The 17,229-nt window shown below is 40.1% G+C and overlaps 1 protein-coding gene across 1 annotated transcript; it reads right to left on the reverse strand.

Moving 5' to 3' along the window:
• Window positions 1-204: 204 nt before the first annotated feature.
• Window positions 205-16,389, reverse strand: LOC118098724 (cardiomyopathy-associated protein 5-like). The gene is made up of 4 exons (XM_035142807.2): window positions 16,310-16,389; window positions 3,524-5,972; window positions 3,337-3,428; window positions 205-3,140 (listed from the first exon to the last, which is right to left on the reverse strand). The coding sequence occupies exons 2-4, from the start codon at window positions 5,958-5,960 to the stop codon at window positions 3,057-3,059; spliced, it is 2,613 nt and encodes an 870-aa protein (XP_034998698.1). The 5' UTR covers window positions 5,961-5,972; window positions 16,310-16,389; the 3' UTR covers window positions 205-3,056.
• Window positions 16,390-17,229: the final 840 nt, after the last annotated feature.

Here is a 17,229-nt window from a genome sequence, read left to right on the forward strand (position 1 = left end):
GTATCAGACCTTGAAAAATACTGTGTGAGAAAAAAGGAGGAGGAAATGTTTGTCCAGCCTGGGTTCTGCAAATTCTTGATTCTAATAAAATAGCATTTTCTTTTTCATAATATTACAACTTTACTATCCGATATTCAGATTTTTTTTTTTTTATCAACAAGGCTCTAATACTCCATCCTACCAAATAAAGGAAGCTAGCCAACATTCTTCTTAAACACCTTTTATTGTTGCACTAATTTCTTTAATACTTGCATGAGGAAAACAAAATGAAAATCCCCTGCATAATAAACCACAAAAATCCAGGCAGGGGCTTTTCACAGAATATTTAAACATCAGCAAGTAATCTTTGAGATTTGTAAGCTATACTTTAACCATGAAGCATACAAACATGACATGTAAAACAATGCTATTTAAGGTCAGTTATCTGAAGTAAAGTACCAAGCTCTAACTAGATGCTTTTCAGAGTAGCTGGAAATATCAAGGCTTCGGGAATAATGATAAACATTCCTTTATTGAAAATGAGCAGATACCAGATAGTAAAAAAACTTCTGATTTTTGTCATGCTATTCACATTAAAGTGAAACACAATGCTTTAAAAAAGAAAAACCTGCCTAAAAATGTCCCGTTACATAAAAGTTGAAAGAATTGAAGTATATGTAAGTGTTGTCTCAATCTATATGAGTAAACATTCATTCATAGAACTTTTGTATAAAGAATAAAATACTTTCATGTGTTCTATTAATTGAAATTTCCAGAGCATTTCAGTTAATGGGAGTCAACATTCTGTGAAGTCTTATTGGTTCTCTAGCACTTAGTGCAGTGGCAGCACTGTCACAAATACCAGTGCATATTGGATTGTCCCACGTTTTACAGAATAATGTGGAGCTTGTACAGATAGACTATTCAAATGGTCTTAAATAGAGACAGGTAGGGTGGGGAAGTGACAAAACTGAAATGCACATATATATTTATTCTCACTAAAACATGTATTGTAGTATTTGTGTGAGTAAAGGTATGGGTATAATATGTTCAGTATATTGTGCAGATTTTTGTTAATCCAGCTCACCCTGAAATCATTTGCAGCAAAAAACATGTACCAAAATGCAATTAATTTACACTGAGCAATGTAGCATTGGTTTTATCAAGACATACAATAACATCAAAATATGTTTTCAAATCCGATTTACATTTATAATGTCCAGAAAGGTTAAGCAAAGAGTGGACTCAACAATACAGTAGTCTAACATTTAGGCATCTTAGCATACAGCTGTCTGGCAAAAACCTTCGGTTTACTGTCAGCAAATAATGTAATAATAATCATCTTTTATATAAAGTAAATTCTTCTTCAAGTGAGTATCAATACAATAGCCACATGCCATATTATATTGTGTTTTATGTTATATATTGTGTTATATATTATATTATAAGTTTTGGGTTTATGTAATCATTCTTTGTGAACATATTGGTCATCACGACGTTTCTGAGTAATGGGATTCAAAATCCATTTTTTGGGGGAATAAAAAAGTATTATAATTTCTAAAGTGAAACTGAACCTAATATGACGCTAATCTCTCTGGTTTTCTGGCTAAGCCGCAGCAGAGAGATACTTCTGGAGCCTGAAGTTACAGGTAGGTTTGTTGTTGGTGATATATCAAAGTAGAGGCAGGCATTGATTGGCCATCACTGCGGACCCACCCACTACAGATGATTCCAACAATTGGAACATTGGACAGTTGGAGGCTACCACATCTTCTCCTGGCCAAAACTTCAGTCATAGAGATTTGATTAAAGGTTTTCACTGTAAAAGCTATAATGAATCCACCGTACACTTTCAGCCCAGCACCAAACAATTCAGTGACTTCTATGTTATTGATTAGGCAAATGTTTACCATACCATAACCATAAGATGCAAGATCTCATAGAGAAAAGTGCTGCAAATAGATGCACTGTATGAATGTGTGTGTGAATGGGTAAATTGCGCATTGAGTGGACATCAAGACTAGAAAAGCGCTTTCTAAATACCGACCATTTATCATAACAATATACCAATGTATTGTTCATAGTTATTTTCTGCTGCCCCAAGTGACCCCAAAAATCAATAATACCATTTCATCTCAACCCAACAATAGCCCTTACTCCAAACAGACATCTAGTTGGCTTCAAACTATAAAAATAACATCAATTAAGGGCTACTCTGCAGAAACTCCATCATAAAGTGGATACAATAAAGACAGTGTTATAGTCACAAGAAACCTAAACTCAATTGACTTGTCTGGGTCACATTGCTGAAGCCTCATAGTTTTACAGTTTCAGCTGTACGTTATGATTTCAACGACCAACAGCTCTTTCAATATATATATATGGCATGTGAGTACTGTGTTAAGCTTATAAAAGCCCAATAGGGAGTAACAAATCTTTTTTCTTCCGGTCAAAGTCTTTTTTAAGTTCTGAACTCCTGGATCCAGTCAATAGGCAAGGAATGATCGACAAAGAGGCATACAGTTATTGAATATTATTGCATTATACATAATTACCTGGGTTTGTCTCAGTGGCTATATCATTTTAATTCCTACAAAGATGAGAGTATTATTCTATTTATACCACTTGCCACAATTTAAAATATTAGTATTGTTTTCATAATAATTTTGTTTAAATGGCAAGTGTTTGTTGGCACAGTTGTAGTCACTCTTTTAATAAACATTACTTTACCCCTACAACAATAGCAGCAGCTGCAGCCTATACGAGCTGAAACCAGCAGCCTTCCGGGTGTGAGTGTTGATTCAGACATGATGAGGACATGTCAGAACTGGGTGGGTTTCGAAAAATAATGTACACCCTCTGTCCAGAATCAAGTGCTATCCATGTCCATGTATCTTTAAACTGTCCATACTGCATGATTTAGTGTCTTGCTATTTTTGCCCAAAAGCATCACAAAAGCAGAGAGTTCAGGTTATGTCACAACATGAAACAAACAATTGCAATGCTGAATCTAACTTGAACGAGAACAACACTGACATTCAATGCCCTTATATGGCCAACTTTTGACTTGTTCCTCTTCAGTCATTTTTTGAAAACTCCCCTGCCTCCCAGCGTAGGGCCATGGCACTCTTGCGTCTTCCTCCTGTGAAGACTTCTGGAAACTGGGGGAAAGAACAACTGATTATTTACCAAGTTACAAGGTTTACATGTTTTTTTGTGGGTAAATTAAGACAGGGTGCACCAATCAGATGTATGCAAATTTAAATAATAAATACATGTAATGCACTTTTTTCATTAGGTAGATACATTTTAGGTATGTGAGATTTCGAACAAGAAAGTGTTGGAGAATAAACTTACTCTGTGATCACAGGATAAAGCAGACCGATCCATCCTGTAGGCTGTTTTCATTGGTGATGATGGAGAGGACTTGCACTTCAATGGTACATCAGCTAAAACAGTCAAACATCATCATTAGCTTAAATCTATTGACACACAAAGGTAAAAGTAGAAATAGCTTTCTATGGTCAGTGTTTTGCTGACATACCTGAAGTGTCAAATGCCAAAGTGTCCATGTGATTTGACAAAATTCTTTCTGTATTCAACCTGTCTTTGCCATACAGGTCGGACCTCTCTTTCTTCAGATCCTCCTCCCTCTGCTTGACCAACTTAATCTCTTCATCCACAAATGATGTTGTACTTCTTGAACGCAGCTTGAAAAAGGGGTTGTTCAGGAAAGTTTTTTCCTGAGGATGTTCATAGACTTTGTTGAGAGAGAAGTCTGAGGCACTTCGAATAATCAGATTGGTTGTCTCTAGGATGATGAGGTTTGATCTGTTGTCCTCAGAACGCCACTCACCAGGCCGAGGTACCACATTGTCTTTGCCATATCTGGGGCTTGGGGTAAAATCATTGCTGGGGTCGAGTATGATAACATTATTTGCAGATACTTCATGTTTCAGTGGTTCCTTAGTAGGTGAGGAAGTGATGATGAAGGATGGTGTAAGTGGAGTGCTAATGGATCTGGGCATACTTCGTGATGGAGCACAATCAGTTGATTTGCCCATCCTGGAGAGACCCCTTTCTCTCCTGAAGTTTTCCTCCCTCTCCATTGATATACGAATCTCCCTTTCAATTGGTGTTTCTGGGTCATCGTAAGTAGACCTGTAACTGGAATCATCCAGGCCAGAGTCCTCTGAGCAAGGGCTGAATTGGGTGTGAGGATAATCCCCAACCAGATTCAAGCTCTCAAGATCATGTGTTTTCTTCTGAGTTCTTTCAATGTTGCGGACTGGAGTGTACATGAAGCTGTGGCTGCCATGGAAGCTGGGCTGCTTGGTTGTAGGTATAACAATCTGGTTTTTGGTGTGCTCCTCCATTTCCCGCCACTGTTTACGTGTCAGTTGGAAGTCCACGTGCTCTGTGCTAACATTCTCACTCTTAGTCTCCTGTATCACACAGAAGTCTTTTGGTAGCTTCTTGTTTTGATCAGCATTAATGTGCTGCTGATGGGTGTTGTGGTTGTGATTGGCGTCTCTGCCATTTTCACTCTCATCTTCAGAGATTTTGGACAGACTTTGTGTGCCTAACGGGTTATATTTAACCTCTTGTGTAGAAGCAGGAAATGGAATTATATCTTCAGGTTGTTCAATAACTTCTTCCACTTGTGGATCCTCAAAACAGGCCTCTTCCATGTTGTCTTGTTCTTCAAAGTCTGTCACATCAACTTTTTGCACAAAGAGCTCCTGGGCACTCAGCTGAAGACCGTCCAAATATGAGTCATCATCTTCTTTATTTATGGAAGAGGAGAATATTGTTCTCCATTTGTCATCTGTGTCACTATCAGAGGAAGCCGCTGCAATTTCAACTCTCAAGCATTCATCAATTTCATCAGGGTCAAGGTCATGGCAGGATTCATTGGACATATCTGACATTGCCTCTTCTCTAATGCAGTGCTCCAATATTGACTCCTCTGTAATGGGTGGATCAAAAAGGATTTCATGGGCCACGGGGTCTTCTTCCGTGTTCACTGGCTGATTTTTAAAGCAATAATCTTTCTGTTTAAAGTCATTATCATCAGCCTCGGGCTCTGGCTCACTGTATAACTCTAGCTCAGGGTCTTGCTCTGGCTCGGGGTATGATTCTAGGTCAGGATCTAGCTCAGGCTCAGGGTATTGCCCCACTTCAAGGTTTTCCTCAGGTTCAGAATATTGCCCCACTTCAAGGTTGTCCTCAGGTTCAGAATATTGCCCCACTTCAAGGTTGTCCTCCTGCTCAAGGTATTTCCCCACTTCAAGGTTTTTCTCAGGCTCAGGGTATTGCTCTGGTTTAGGGTTTTGTTCTGGCTCAGGGTATTGCTCAGGTTCAGGGTCTAGCACTTTCTCATGGTATTGCTCTGGTTTGGGGTCTTGCTCTGGATGCTGCTGCAACTCAGGGACCTGTTCTTGCTCAGGATCTTTTTCTTGCTCAGGATCCTTTTCTTGCTCAGGATCTTCTTCTTGCTCAGGGTCTTGTTCTGGCGTGTCCTCTCTCTTACGATGGGCCTCATTCTCATAAACACTATCAGCACTGGATGGTGTGTCAGACACAGATGAAGTGATTGACTCATTTCTGTTAAGTTCTTCATGCCCGGATTCTGATATCAAAACTTCCTTTTGATCTAGACAAGGCATTTCAGCGCAAATGTTGGTCTCAGAGCAGTCAGATTTGTCAGTGTCAATTCTTCCAGTTTGTAGGTCAGTCAATAATGTGCCAAGTATCGCCTTTTCCCCTGGGGAATCTGATGAGTTTCTCTCTAAACAAACTTCATCATCTGTACTGAAATCCTTCCCCTGTTCAGGTGAATCAGCCACAGCGACCTCCATTTCACAGTCTATTGGCTGCTCGGATTGTTCAGTGGTTTCCATGGAGACAGAGAAGGAGTTGCAATTCTTAGTTGTGCTGCAACCTTCGTTTAGTTCTTTTCCATCTGCCTCTCTGTCCATCAAAGCAGCTTTCTGAGAAAAGAGAGAAAAAGGAAAGAGACATTCATTTTCTGAGTGGGAGCAAGGGAATGGTTTCTGTATCATTGCCAAATGTTGGGCACTTCTCTACATATTAATCAATGTAGTGTTTTCATTGTATTCTTACTTCACCCTGGTATTATTTGCAATACCCTTAACTCTGTCTTTCTCTTGTGTCTCTGTATTTATGTGTTCACCTAATGACAAACAGGTCTTCACATTTGCCTGTGTGACAACAAGAGTCAGAATCAGCACTATACAAATTAAATTGAATTGAAACTATCATGTGAAGAGTTCGAAGCTGATGACTTTTACTAAGCCACAGAATGATGAGCCAGGATTATTATATGGATTATTTTTCAATATTGCACTCTATGCAACCCAGCAAATTACAGAATTTAGTCCAGCATACCTTGATTAAATTTACATGAATTAAGAATACAGTGAATCCAATAATACTGTTGTGGTTTATATGATTTGTCAGACAGAAGGTACTATTTGTTGCTGTGTCTTTGTCCCCACAGAACTCATTAGAGTGGTCATCATCTTTATTGTCATCATTAACACCACAGACAGTAATGGTTTACTAACAGTCCTGGATGTTATTGTGACTTTACAGCCAATGTGATTGTAGCACACTCTCTAGAACAAATCCTGAAGTGCAATAAGCACACTTAAGATGTCCAAGGATGGCCCTTGAATGTTCTGTGCCAGGCGTAGAAACAAATTCAGGCAAATCTGTGGAGGGATGGGCTGTGATGACGACAGTAGTAGTGTGTGTGTGTGTGTGTGTGTGTGTGTGTGTGTGTGTGTGTGTGTGTGTGTGTGTGTGTGTGTGTGTGTGTGTGTGTGTGATTGGTGTTTCTATGTTGTTTGTACTTTTTTGTGCTGAGTGAATGTGTCCCTAATTAGGTTATGTGTAGAAAGAGAGAAAGAAAGCACATTAAAATCAGCTGAATCAGATGGCATTATACAGAATCTGTTCTTATGTAAGACTGCAGGTCTGCCTCCCACACACTGGTAAAGTGTCCCTGCAAGATGATTAGCTGAGCCCCACAATTTCTGTGTGACACACACACACACACACACACGCCATTATTGAATACATTCATACAAGATACACTCTATAAAATGTCCCTTCTGAAACTGGTGCATTCGATGTGTGTCCTTGCATCATCTCAGTAGGAAAGAGGAGGAGAGAAATAGAAACACAAACCCACAGAGTCTTTTTTTGGATAATGCCACTCTCGGATGGCAAAGTCTGAAATTTCGAAATTGTACATTTATTACATTTTATCTATAGCACTTTGGGAGTATTAACAGTAGTAAATGCATTCACATTTGGTGCTTTCGTGAGTATTTGAGGCAGCAGGATGATGCAGGAGGAATGAGTCAAAATTAACCACAGTGTTAGATTTAGCACGTGTATTTAAACTTCTAGAAAATGGAGCTCTGGGACAGTGTCCTCACTGTAGATGGTACTTCTTATTTTATAGTTATTAGGAGGTGTTGTTAGTATGAAGGTCAAAATAGAAGACCATTGACAGTGGATTGGTTGATTCCTTTGCTTCAGTTTTTGAGCAGAGTGCCAGCTAAGCAGTGAAAATAAAGTATTCTCAGAAGAATCAGTTGTGAAGCAGGAAATTATTCCCCATCATTTGATATCATATTATCACTGATGTCTTGAAGAAGCCACCAAAAATCTGAAAATGATAAATTTCTTGAGGTATCTTTGCAACACAATCTACATCTTTTTATGTTAACTGTTTAAATGGCATCATGACAACGCCATTATGAAATGGCATAATTACAATATAAAGTTAGCTTTGCCTGGTACGGGTGCATACAGTGCATGTAAGGTATGCATCATACCATCATCATATGTTTGCACTGTATATATGTAGATTATGTGGTTGATTCAAATTAACAATATTTCTGCCCTGAACAGTGAACCGTATATATGCCCGACATCACCATAAGTCATGATTCCTTATGGAGTCATCACAAAACACGGTTAACACATTTAAGAAAGTCAACATTTATGATTACAATGTAATTCTGAATGCAGTCAATCAGTATCTGCTCAAAGACCACATACAAGTATCATTTCAAAGGTTGAATACTGTGACTGCAGCATCATCCTCAATATATGACCATCTAATAGTTAAAGAACAAAGTCTGTTCAAGATAAGTGAAGCCCTGGATAGATAGAAAGTTGACATGGATACTATGATGCAGAGCTTGAGATGTCAGTTATACACACTGCATGTAAAAAGTTCCTTTGCTTATCAGATCTTAAAATTAGTGCTGCAGGTGGCTCATCACAACCACAGAACACTTTTATGATGGTGTAGTTACTGTGAGCAGATTTTGCGTCACAACATTTAATATTTAAGCTTATAATCAGCAAAGAAAATGTTTTCTGAAACACACAATTATTTAACAAGTTTTCCAATTATGTAACATATTTTGACCTGTGAATTAAGTAGTGAGTGACCATGACTGTGAAATTCTCGAGTAAATACAGAGTATTGGTATTTGTGTTGCTGTTGCATACACTGACAGGCAGAAGGCTTTGATTGAATCCACACCACACTGCAGCTGAGGTCATGTGTTGATGTGTGTCACGCCAGCGGCTCGACAGGGCCTGTGGGCTCTTTTCACTTCAAAGCTCAAAGTATTTAACGGGATACTCACGGCTGCTGACTCCAAACATCAAATGCTGGTCCACTGTCCACCAACTTTCTAATCCTTTTGCCTTCCTCTTTTTACACATCTCTCTTTAGAACAGATACAGTAGGCACATTCCTGACATCAAGCCTGCTCCTGCATAATGTGAGTCAACCAGAGACTGACCTCAGTGTTTGAGCTGCACTGGCTGTTATGAGGATGCTCAAATCGCTCAACAATTAATGTGTGAATAAGCAGGGTGCCAGGGAATGAACAGTGTAGAATGTCCTGCTTCATGAATGATGTAGCAGCTTTACAGCAGCACCACGGACTATCTATGCAACACAACACCTACTAAATATGACACCATACAGTCACTTTATTTTCACACATATATTTATGTCATGTCCAATTGCTAGGAAATGACAAATCAAAAAAATATATAAAAATAACAAGTTTAACAGCATGTTACAACAGTATATTGTGTGTAAATAGTATAGTACTGTCCTCAATATGGACCTGTATGAACAAAACCCTCCACTATTATCAATGAAGCTCATTATCACCATTCTATTCAGCACTAAAGTTACAATTGTAAAGAATAAGTGTATACAATAGCCAGATGAATACCACATGATCATGGAGAGGTGCATGTGGGAAACTATCAACTCAATCAACTGCACTATACTTAATTCTTTCCATTTAAAGGGGACATAGCATGCAAATTCCACTTTGTTAGTGCTTCTACAGGTTAATGTGGGTATCTGGCATGTCTACCAACCCAAAAACTCTGGGAAAAAAACACTTGCGCGTTTTGTTATGGTTCCTCTAAGTCAGAAACGTCATGCTTGAGCGACTCGAATGAGCTTCCTGTGTATTGTGTCGTAACAATACACTGGAAGTCTCCTTACATGGTCTTGGCCCACCCCCCACCTCATCCCCCCCGCCCCCCCACACTTGTTACGCCGGGTTTACACCGGACGCAGCGAGGCTGCGAGGCAGCGCAGCGCCGTTCCCAAGTGCGCAGCCGCCTGGCTGTTCACACGGGACGAGCATTTCTCCGCTGGTCAGCCCGCGATTCACTCACATGTGGCATTTGTCTGGATCGTTGGGACTGGGAGGCTGCAGCAGTTGCTCGGGCGCGACCGCTTGCTCTCCTGGAATTTGTGTCAACGCCACACAGCCAGCAGTGTGGAAGACTTCCGCAGTGTTCAGCACTACTGTAACACTGGCACAAACACACAGAGCCCCCCCACTCGTTACGCCGGGTTTACACCGGACGCAGCGAGGCTGCGAGGCAGCGCAGCGCCGTTCTCCAGCACGCAGCCGCCTGGCTGTTCACACGGGACGTGCATTTCTCCGCGCTGGTCAGCCCCATAGACTGTATATATAAGGTCAGCCCGCGATTCTGCTTTCTCCGCTTGTTGTTGTACCCGTTGAATGTCGGGGTTCGGGGGTAAATGATGGTCTTCATAGCCCCCCACCCCTCTCTTTCTCTCTCTGTCTGTCTGCTTGTGTGCTTGTAGTGGATGGGCAGAGGGGGACATTTAATTATGTGATTGGGAAAATTAAAACTCCATGCATATTTGATAATTTATATCATATAAAATATGTAATTTATATCATTTAAAATCATGGGGGAGAGGGGGGGGGGAGCTGGCTCATTAGCATTTAAAGGAACAGGCACTCAAAACAGTCGCTCTGTGGAGGGCTGTTTTATACAGGGTAAAAAGGGTGCTGTTTTAAATGATCCTTGTGGTATTTTGACCAAAGTATGTTACAGACATTTCATTAAGACCCCAAGGAACCATATCAACTTGTGGTAAAATGGGCATACAATGTCCCCTTTAAATTTTCATCAGCATAAAAAGAGAATTAAACTGTAGAGCACCAACTTCTTTTACAAAAAAGCTGACAAATTAGCTGTCAGAAGTTATTTTGATAAATGAAGAAAATAATACATTTAGAAAATAAAAATATAGCCGCCAATGATGTGTCATCAGAACACCACTGTCAACATTGCAGGGGTGTACACATGACTGGGAAAGTGTTGAGTAAAGCATGCAGGTGCAACACACTGTTATTGGCTGCACTGAACCAGTGTGTAGAAGACAGTTGTAGTAGAAACTGGTTTGACATATGAGCTGAAAAACATTGCAGTTTTCTTTAAGTGCTAATGTCTGTCATTTACTGGCGTTCTTGATAATGTACATCCCAGAACTTACACATCAATTCTGCCTGGCCTGAAGTATGGCAATGACACTGTACTTCCATTTAAAAATAAAAACAATCCCATAAGTTGTTTGTGCAAGCAGCGTTTTACAACCTATGATTTTATTGTCAAGTTTCAGCAAATGCTCCAAAACAACATGCCCTCAAGTGACAGAGCCCTCTAGTTGCTTTTGTAGAGACAACAAAACACATGAGGAAGTTAGGGTATGTTGTTCAAGCCACAAACTCTACCCGAGGAGGACGTTGGGGTGGAAGTGGGAGTCAAATGTCTTATGGATATATGATGAAACATGACTCAGCATGCCAACGGCCTTTTTTTTTGGTGTTCAGAAATCTATTTTGGTTGATAAGAAAATCACTGTATTCATTCTGTAAACTTTCCTCCAGCTGCTGTTTAGGAAAGTTCTTGCTAAAATGATGAAGTGACTGTTTGTTTAAACCAATTTGTTATTTAGACATTTGTTTTATTTTCATCTGCAACGAATCAGCAGCACTCCCTGCAGCAGTGGAAGTTTTTAATAACGCTCACACACATACAATCCCACGCCTACAAGGACACGTGTATGCGACAGACTAAGCGCCATGGTAACCATCAACAGGCCTGACACTTGGCACTGCTCAGCTGAGGCCTTGTCCACCTCCCCCTCACCATCTCGTCAGCAGACTCATGTGATTCAGATTCATGTGATGTGAAAGAAGAGCTCCGTTAAAGTTGCATGTGGTGGTAACCGTTTGGCAGACTGAAGCTATGCAGCTATGATGCTGTTTAGATCTGCATCGATTTCAGGTGATCTGACCACACATGGACAGCTCTCAGCTTCAAGATTAATTGAGGACAGATTTGAGATCCGATCATTTAGATCACATTCGGAGGTGATCTGCGACACATGTGGGCCACATTGACATTCTACTTTTCCTCAGGAAAACCCATCAAGTTTTTCCCTTAGAAATGCAACAGCACATAAGTGATGAAATGAAAATGATTTGAACAAATGGAGCGACGCCTGCGAGCTAGTTCAGGCAGCCAACTCATGCAGTGGTGAGTTATGGCTTAAAGATGATTTTAATATTCAACGAATCTTCCTCTGTCTCACTGTTCTTTGTCATATCTTTTCACCAATAAAAATATAAAATGTAATGTAATGTAACCATTATCAGCTTCCATACTGACCAAGCTTTATATCACCATTTTTTCATATTGTTTTATTCTTTTATAGCAGTTTTGTGAGGGGAAAAAAAAGCTTGCAGTGCAATGGTGAACATTCTCTACAGACTGCAGGTTATAAATCCATCTTTTTAGAAATCAAGCCTTAGAGCTTTATTGGAGTGTTGAAATTATCCCTCACCCAAAGGCCCCCATAATCCCCAAATTCCTGAACAAATTGAGCACAATTTTAAAGTTACGTTGTAGTGGTAAGTTTTCAAAATGTCTTTCATCCAGTTATTAAATAACCAGTAATGATTTCCACTGTGCAATTGATTATTTCTCTCTACCAGAGAACTCTATTGATGTCAAAAAAACTAATTAATTAAAAAGACATCACTGAGCTAAACTGTTGTACTGGCTGTCGTGTTCCTTCATTACCATTAACATGCACATGGTACTGTAGTTCGACTTGACTGAATCACACTCTGCTGCCCCAAATATCAAATGTGTAATCCACCTCTAAAAATAGTCCCCGATGACTTCCTCCTGTTTGAGTAATGCTTGTTGGAAACCAGCTGTTTTAGGAAATGTTGGACTTTTTAAGAAATAGAACTATAATCCTCTATTTTGTCTTTAGTAGGAAAACAGCTGGTTTGGGACTGAGAGCCACAAGGTAGAGACGCCGCCAGCTATAGACACACATTGTTGGTCATGGTGTTTTTATAGAAGTTTCTGACACTAAAAACATTTATTTTAATTTGTATCCATAAACCTGAAATGGCATACCCCATGTACCTCCTTTAAAGGGCGAGAGACAGAAGTAGATTTAGATTTAGTTTCTGTCATGTACACTATATATTGTTGAAATGATTTTTCTCAAAATTAATTAGAGCAATCAAATACGTTTTTAAAAAAAAATGTTTTGCTTGTACATTAAATTCCTCTTTAACCTACGAGGGTAGTTCATCCAACAAACCGTAGAGCTATAAGTCTTACCTACCATCATCATGTCGTAGATCATCCACACAGAAATCATATCCAGAGAACAGCTTCCAAATAACAGACAGAAGCTAACCACACAGATACTGCTATACTGTCCGTATGGTGATGCTTTGATGGAATGATGATGTGTGGAGAGTTGTGTTAAATACACACACACACACACACACACACACACACACACACACACACACACACACACACACACACACACACACACACAAACATAGGAGTATTGGCAGAACTGTCATTAAGATGAGCCTGAGTGGAGATGGGGCTCCCTGAGGCTGTTTTCTAATGGCAGACACACACTGTGCGTCAATCCCGAACAAAAGTGTTAGTTCCATCTCACGATGAGGGTCATAACTAGATCCAATAAAAAAAACTGTTTTGAAACTTTACAACTAATTACAAAATGACATTTTCACAAACAAGCAAGTTGGGAGAAACAGTTTAAAGAGGAGGCTGACCACCAAACAAAGAGAGTTCCAGTTTCCTGTAGGTCCATCAGTGTTAATATCTGTGCGATTGTGAAATCAAGATGGACTTTGTGGCTCTATTAGGGAGCCAAACTGGCTCTACTCCTTTCTGACAGCCATCCAATGTATTTGGCAGGACTACAACAGCGGAGCCGCTACCCTATAGTCCCAAAAACACAAAAGTCTGTTCCTAGCTGACTGACAGACTGACTGATTTGCTTACTGACTAATCACTGAAGTGTCAGCACAGACACTTCATCATCTGTCATAGATTTTGTGGGGCGTTCAAGGCTCATGCAAAGTCTGGGCTTAATTTACATTGGTTGGATATCAAACGTGGTGGTTGGGGATTGACCCGATCATGGTTGGTGATTGAGTACAGGCCTGTGACTTTTGGATTATTCAGTCCCATGCTCCAAACCCTAGCCACTAATCAGAGTGTCACTCCCGTTGATCCAATCTACTAACACAAAGAAAACCAATCCAATAAAAAGACTGAGTACTTGTTTGGGCCTGTGGGTTAGGATTTGTGTAGTCTAAGCTTTATTGTGTGAGTAAAATAAATTTGCACTTATGCCTGTAGTTGCTGGTGGTAACACATAATTCTGGGTCCAGTAAAGACATCTACTGTGTTGTGACGCTGAAGCAGAAATTCTGCATAAGTAGTGACTTAATACATTATTTTGTTGGAGTGAAGCCATACACTCCAGAATACAGTTATCCACAGATATATATTAAATTAAAAATCTTCCATATTCCTTCTAAACATCACATAAAAAAGAAACTTGATTTCTGTAATTTGTAACTAAAATAACACAAAGTACCTTCTAAAAGTCTGACTACGTTGGTTTCCATATCTGAATTTCAATATTTGTAAAAGTATGCCCCAGTCACTCTGTGAGAGAACGCTCTGTTCTTTCTGCCTTTCCTTATTGGTTGTCTCACTGTGCTGTCAGCCTGCTTCAGTGCCGTTACACTGAGAAGAGGCATCCCAGTTGCTTCCATCACTGCTGCAGTTATAAAGACACAGCCACACTTCCACTTAAATCTGAGAGAAACAAATAACCTTGAAATGGATCACCTCTTGTACTAGTGGAAGCAGGGGAAGCCTAATGTGCATGACGCCTGTGTGTGCTATGTTACATGACACATGAATAAGGCATCTTTCAGTGTTTTTTTTAATTCAACTGGATGTGAACAGCCTCTCCCCTCTGATGTACTAGGCAACAGCAATCATTTCTGATCTGATTTTAGTCCATCCATATTATAACAGGTGGGTTTTGGAATACTATTCTACCACTAAAAACAATAACTTCAATGAGTGTGTTTACCCTCCATTATAACACTGCTTTCTTCTTCATTCTGAGTATATTATAAAACCAGATGAAAATATGTGGGCTGTCAGGACTTTATATTCCTTCAAAGCAGCAGAAACTGAGAGAGAAACATTATTCTCTCATTATTCCCTCACACACACCCACCCACACACACACACACACACACACACACACACACACACACACACACACACACACACACACACACACACACACACACACACACACACACACACACACACACTGGTGTTCACATAGAAGCCACTCTTGAATGCAGATGATGGCCTGACTGTGCTCCCTCCCTGTACTTCATCCTCAGTGTCAAGAGCTGTAATGCATGATGAGCCTGTCAAACCGATAGAAAAACAATTCTGCTGTGGGCTAATAACTTGATCTGTGTGTGTGTGTGTGTGTGTGTGTGTGTGTGTGTGTGTGTGTGTGTGTGTGTGTGTGTGTGTGTGTGTGTAAACAGGCACTGACACATGTAAGAGTTTTCATTACTGGTTGTGAACACATTGAAAACACTGATTTCATTCCTCTCTATACACTAAGAATTCACATGCCATTATTGCAGCGGATTGTGCAAGACACCTGCTGGGTTAACTGCAAATAAAATACCATACTAGCAATTAAGAAATACACACCATCAATATTTTCTCTGTGTCTAAAGACATCTCTATCCAAAAATATCAGTGTGGCACACTGCACTGTGAGACATGTTCCTCCATTAGCATGCAAACACATATTGTAGATTATTCTGAATCCCACATACACTGCTCTGCTGCCAGGAAAAAACACTAAAGCACAAAATGAGCAAAATCTACAGCTGAAATATATCCCCCAACAAATGCAGCAAATAATTATCCTGTAGACAATTCAGGAAAACTCCACAGAGAGAGTAGAGGAGTCATAAACAAAGATACAACGTCACTGATTTGAGATTTGAGCAAAATAATAAAACTATGGGATAACATTAACCGGTACCTTTAATGCAATGGGAAAAAAATACTGAATGATGGATATGCAATACATGCTACCCTGCCTGTATTGACTTACAAGACACTTAACAGCAAAAACTGAGAATAACATGTCTGATAAGCATGAATTTCTCAACTGAGAACTCATGGACCAGATAAAACGCTTATTGGAGTGTGGTTTGGTGCATGGCTGAGAATACAGGCACAACTGCAACAAATATTAAAGACTCAGTTCACATATTATAACTGAAGAACTTACTGTCTCACTACCCCCCCATACACACACACAGTATACTGCAGCTAGCCAATACACAGCTTTGATGGGAGGCTTGCATCCCTCCGTCCACATCGATACCAAACACATGATGATAATGATTATGATGATGATTTACATTTCAGCAGCCACAGCAAACACAGCAGTGGATCAATACTCTGACAAAAAGGAAATCTGCAAACTTTTGGATGCGTGTGTGGGTGTTAATGGACCTACCTGAGACAGTGTGGTAGGCTAACGCAGAGAGCTCTGCTCTGTTTCTGAGTGCAGACTCTCACTGGCAGCTCTGCATGGCTGCTGCTGCTGCCTCTGATTGGGTGGCTGGTGGAAGGGGGGTGTACTGGAGACAACCAATACTAGAGTGTTCTCTGATGCACACAGGCAGAAAGAAGCTCATCTTGTGCTCATACACACATTCTATCCTGCAGTGGGACTGATTTGAACCTCTCACTTTCTTTTAGTTACACCTAGGTTTATTTATTTAACTAGAGTGTTTTGATTATACACCAGGTCACCAGTCTGTCACCGGACTTTTGGAGAGGCCAGTTATAGGCTGCATGTCTTTGGACTGTGGGAGGAAGCCAGAGTACCTGGAGGTGACCCATGCAGACAAGTGGACACAATGCAAACTCCAAACGATAGGCCCTGGTCTGTTGTTATGAACACAGCACTGACATATTACAATCTTTAAAGTTGATATCAGTGGCGGCTGGCTAATACGGGGCGCTGGGGCGCTGCCCCTCCAACATCCTGAGACAAAAAGCTATATAAAAATGTAAAATACAATTTCATAACAGGATTTTACTGCTCCTGGGGAGCATTCAATATAAGTTGTTTTCAAATTGTATTTGGTTAATTTCTGTCTAAATACATAATACTTCTTGAGGTGGGGCAGCGTCCAAATGGATGTGAATATGGGTCCTTTATACTTTTGGCAACCACGGGACCTTAGGCTGGTCTTTAATTGGTTGTTGCAGATTTTCCACAGGACTCAGCTATCTGGACACTCCAACTGTTATTTACAGCCAATGGTATTGATTTACGTTTTTTTGATCTAATGTTAATGTGATTGGTTAACCCTCGAAGCCTTCTCAGGTACATCTGCCGTCACTGAGTTACTTCCGCTGCGAGCTGAC

This window comes from Hippoglossus stenolepis, chromosome 19 (genome assembly GCF_022539355.2).
Source record: "Hippoglossus stenolepis isolate QCI-W04-F060 chromosome 19, HSTE1.2, whole genome shotgun sequence".
Taxonomy (NCBI): Eukaryota; Metazoa; Chordata; class Actinopteri; order Pleuronectiformes; family Pleuronectidae; genus Hippoglossus; species Hippoglossus stenolepis.

What these genes read in the sequence shown, in the direction of transcription:
- LOC118098724 (XM_035142807.2), bottom strand. Translation starts at nt 5,960, where the DNA reads ATGGACAGAGAGGCAGATGGAAAAGAACTAAACGAAGGTTGCAGCACA. An exon ending in TTTGGCATTTGACACTTCAG is followed by an intron (nt 3,429 to 3,523) that starts GTATGTCAGCAA and finishes TGACTGTTTTAG; the next exon opens with CTGATGTACCATTGAAGTGC. An exon ending in CTTTATCCTGTGATCACAGA is followed by an intron (nt 3,141 to 3,336) that starts GTAAGTTTATTC and finishes TCTTTCCCCCAG; the next exon opens with TTTCCAGAAGTCTTCACAGG.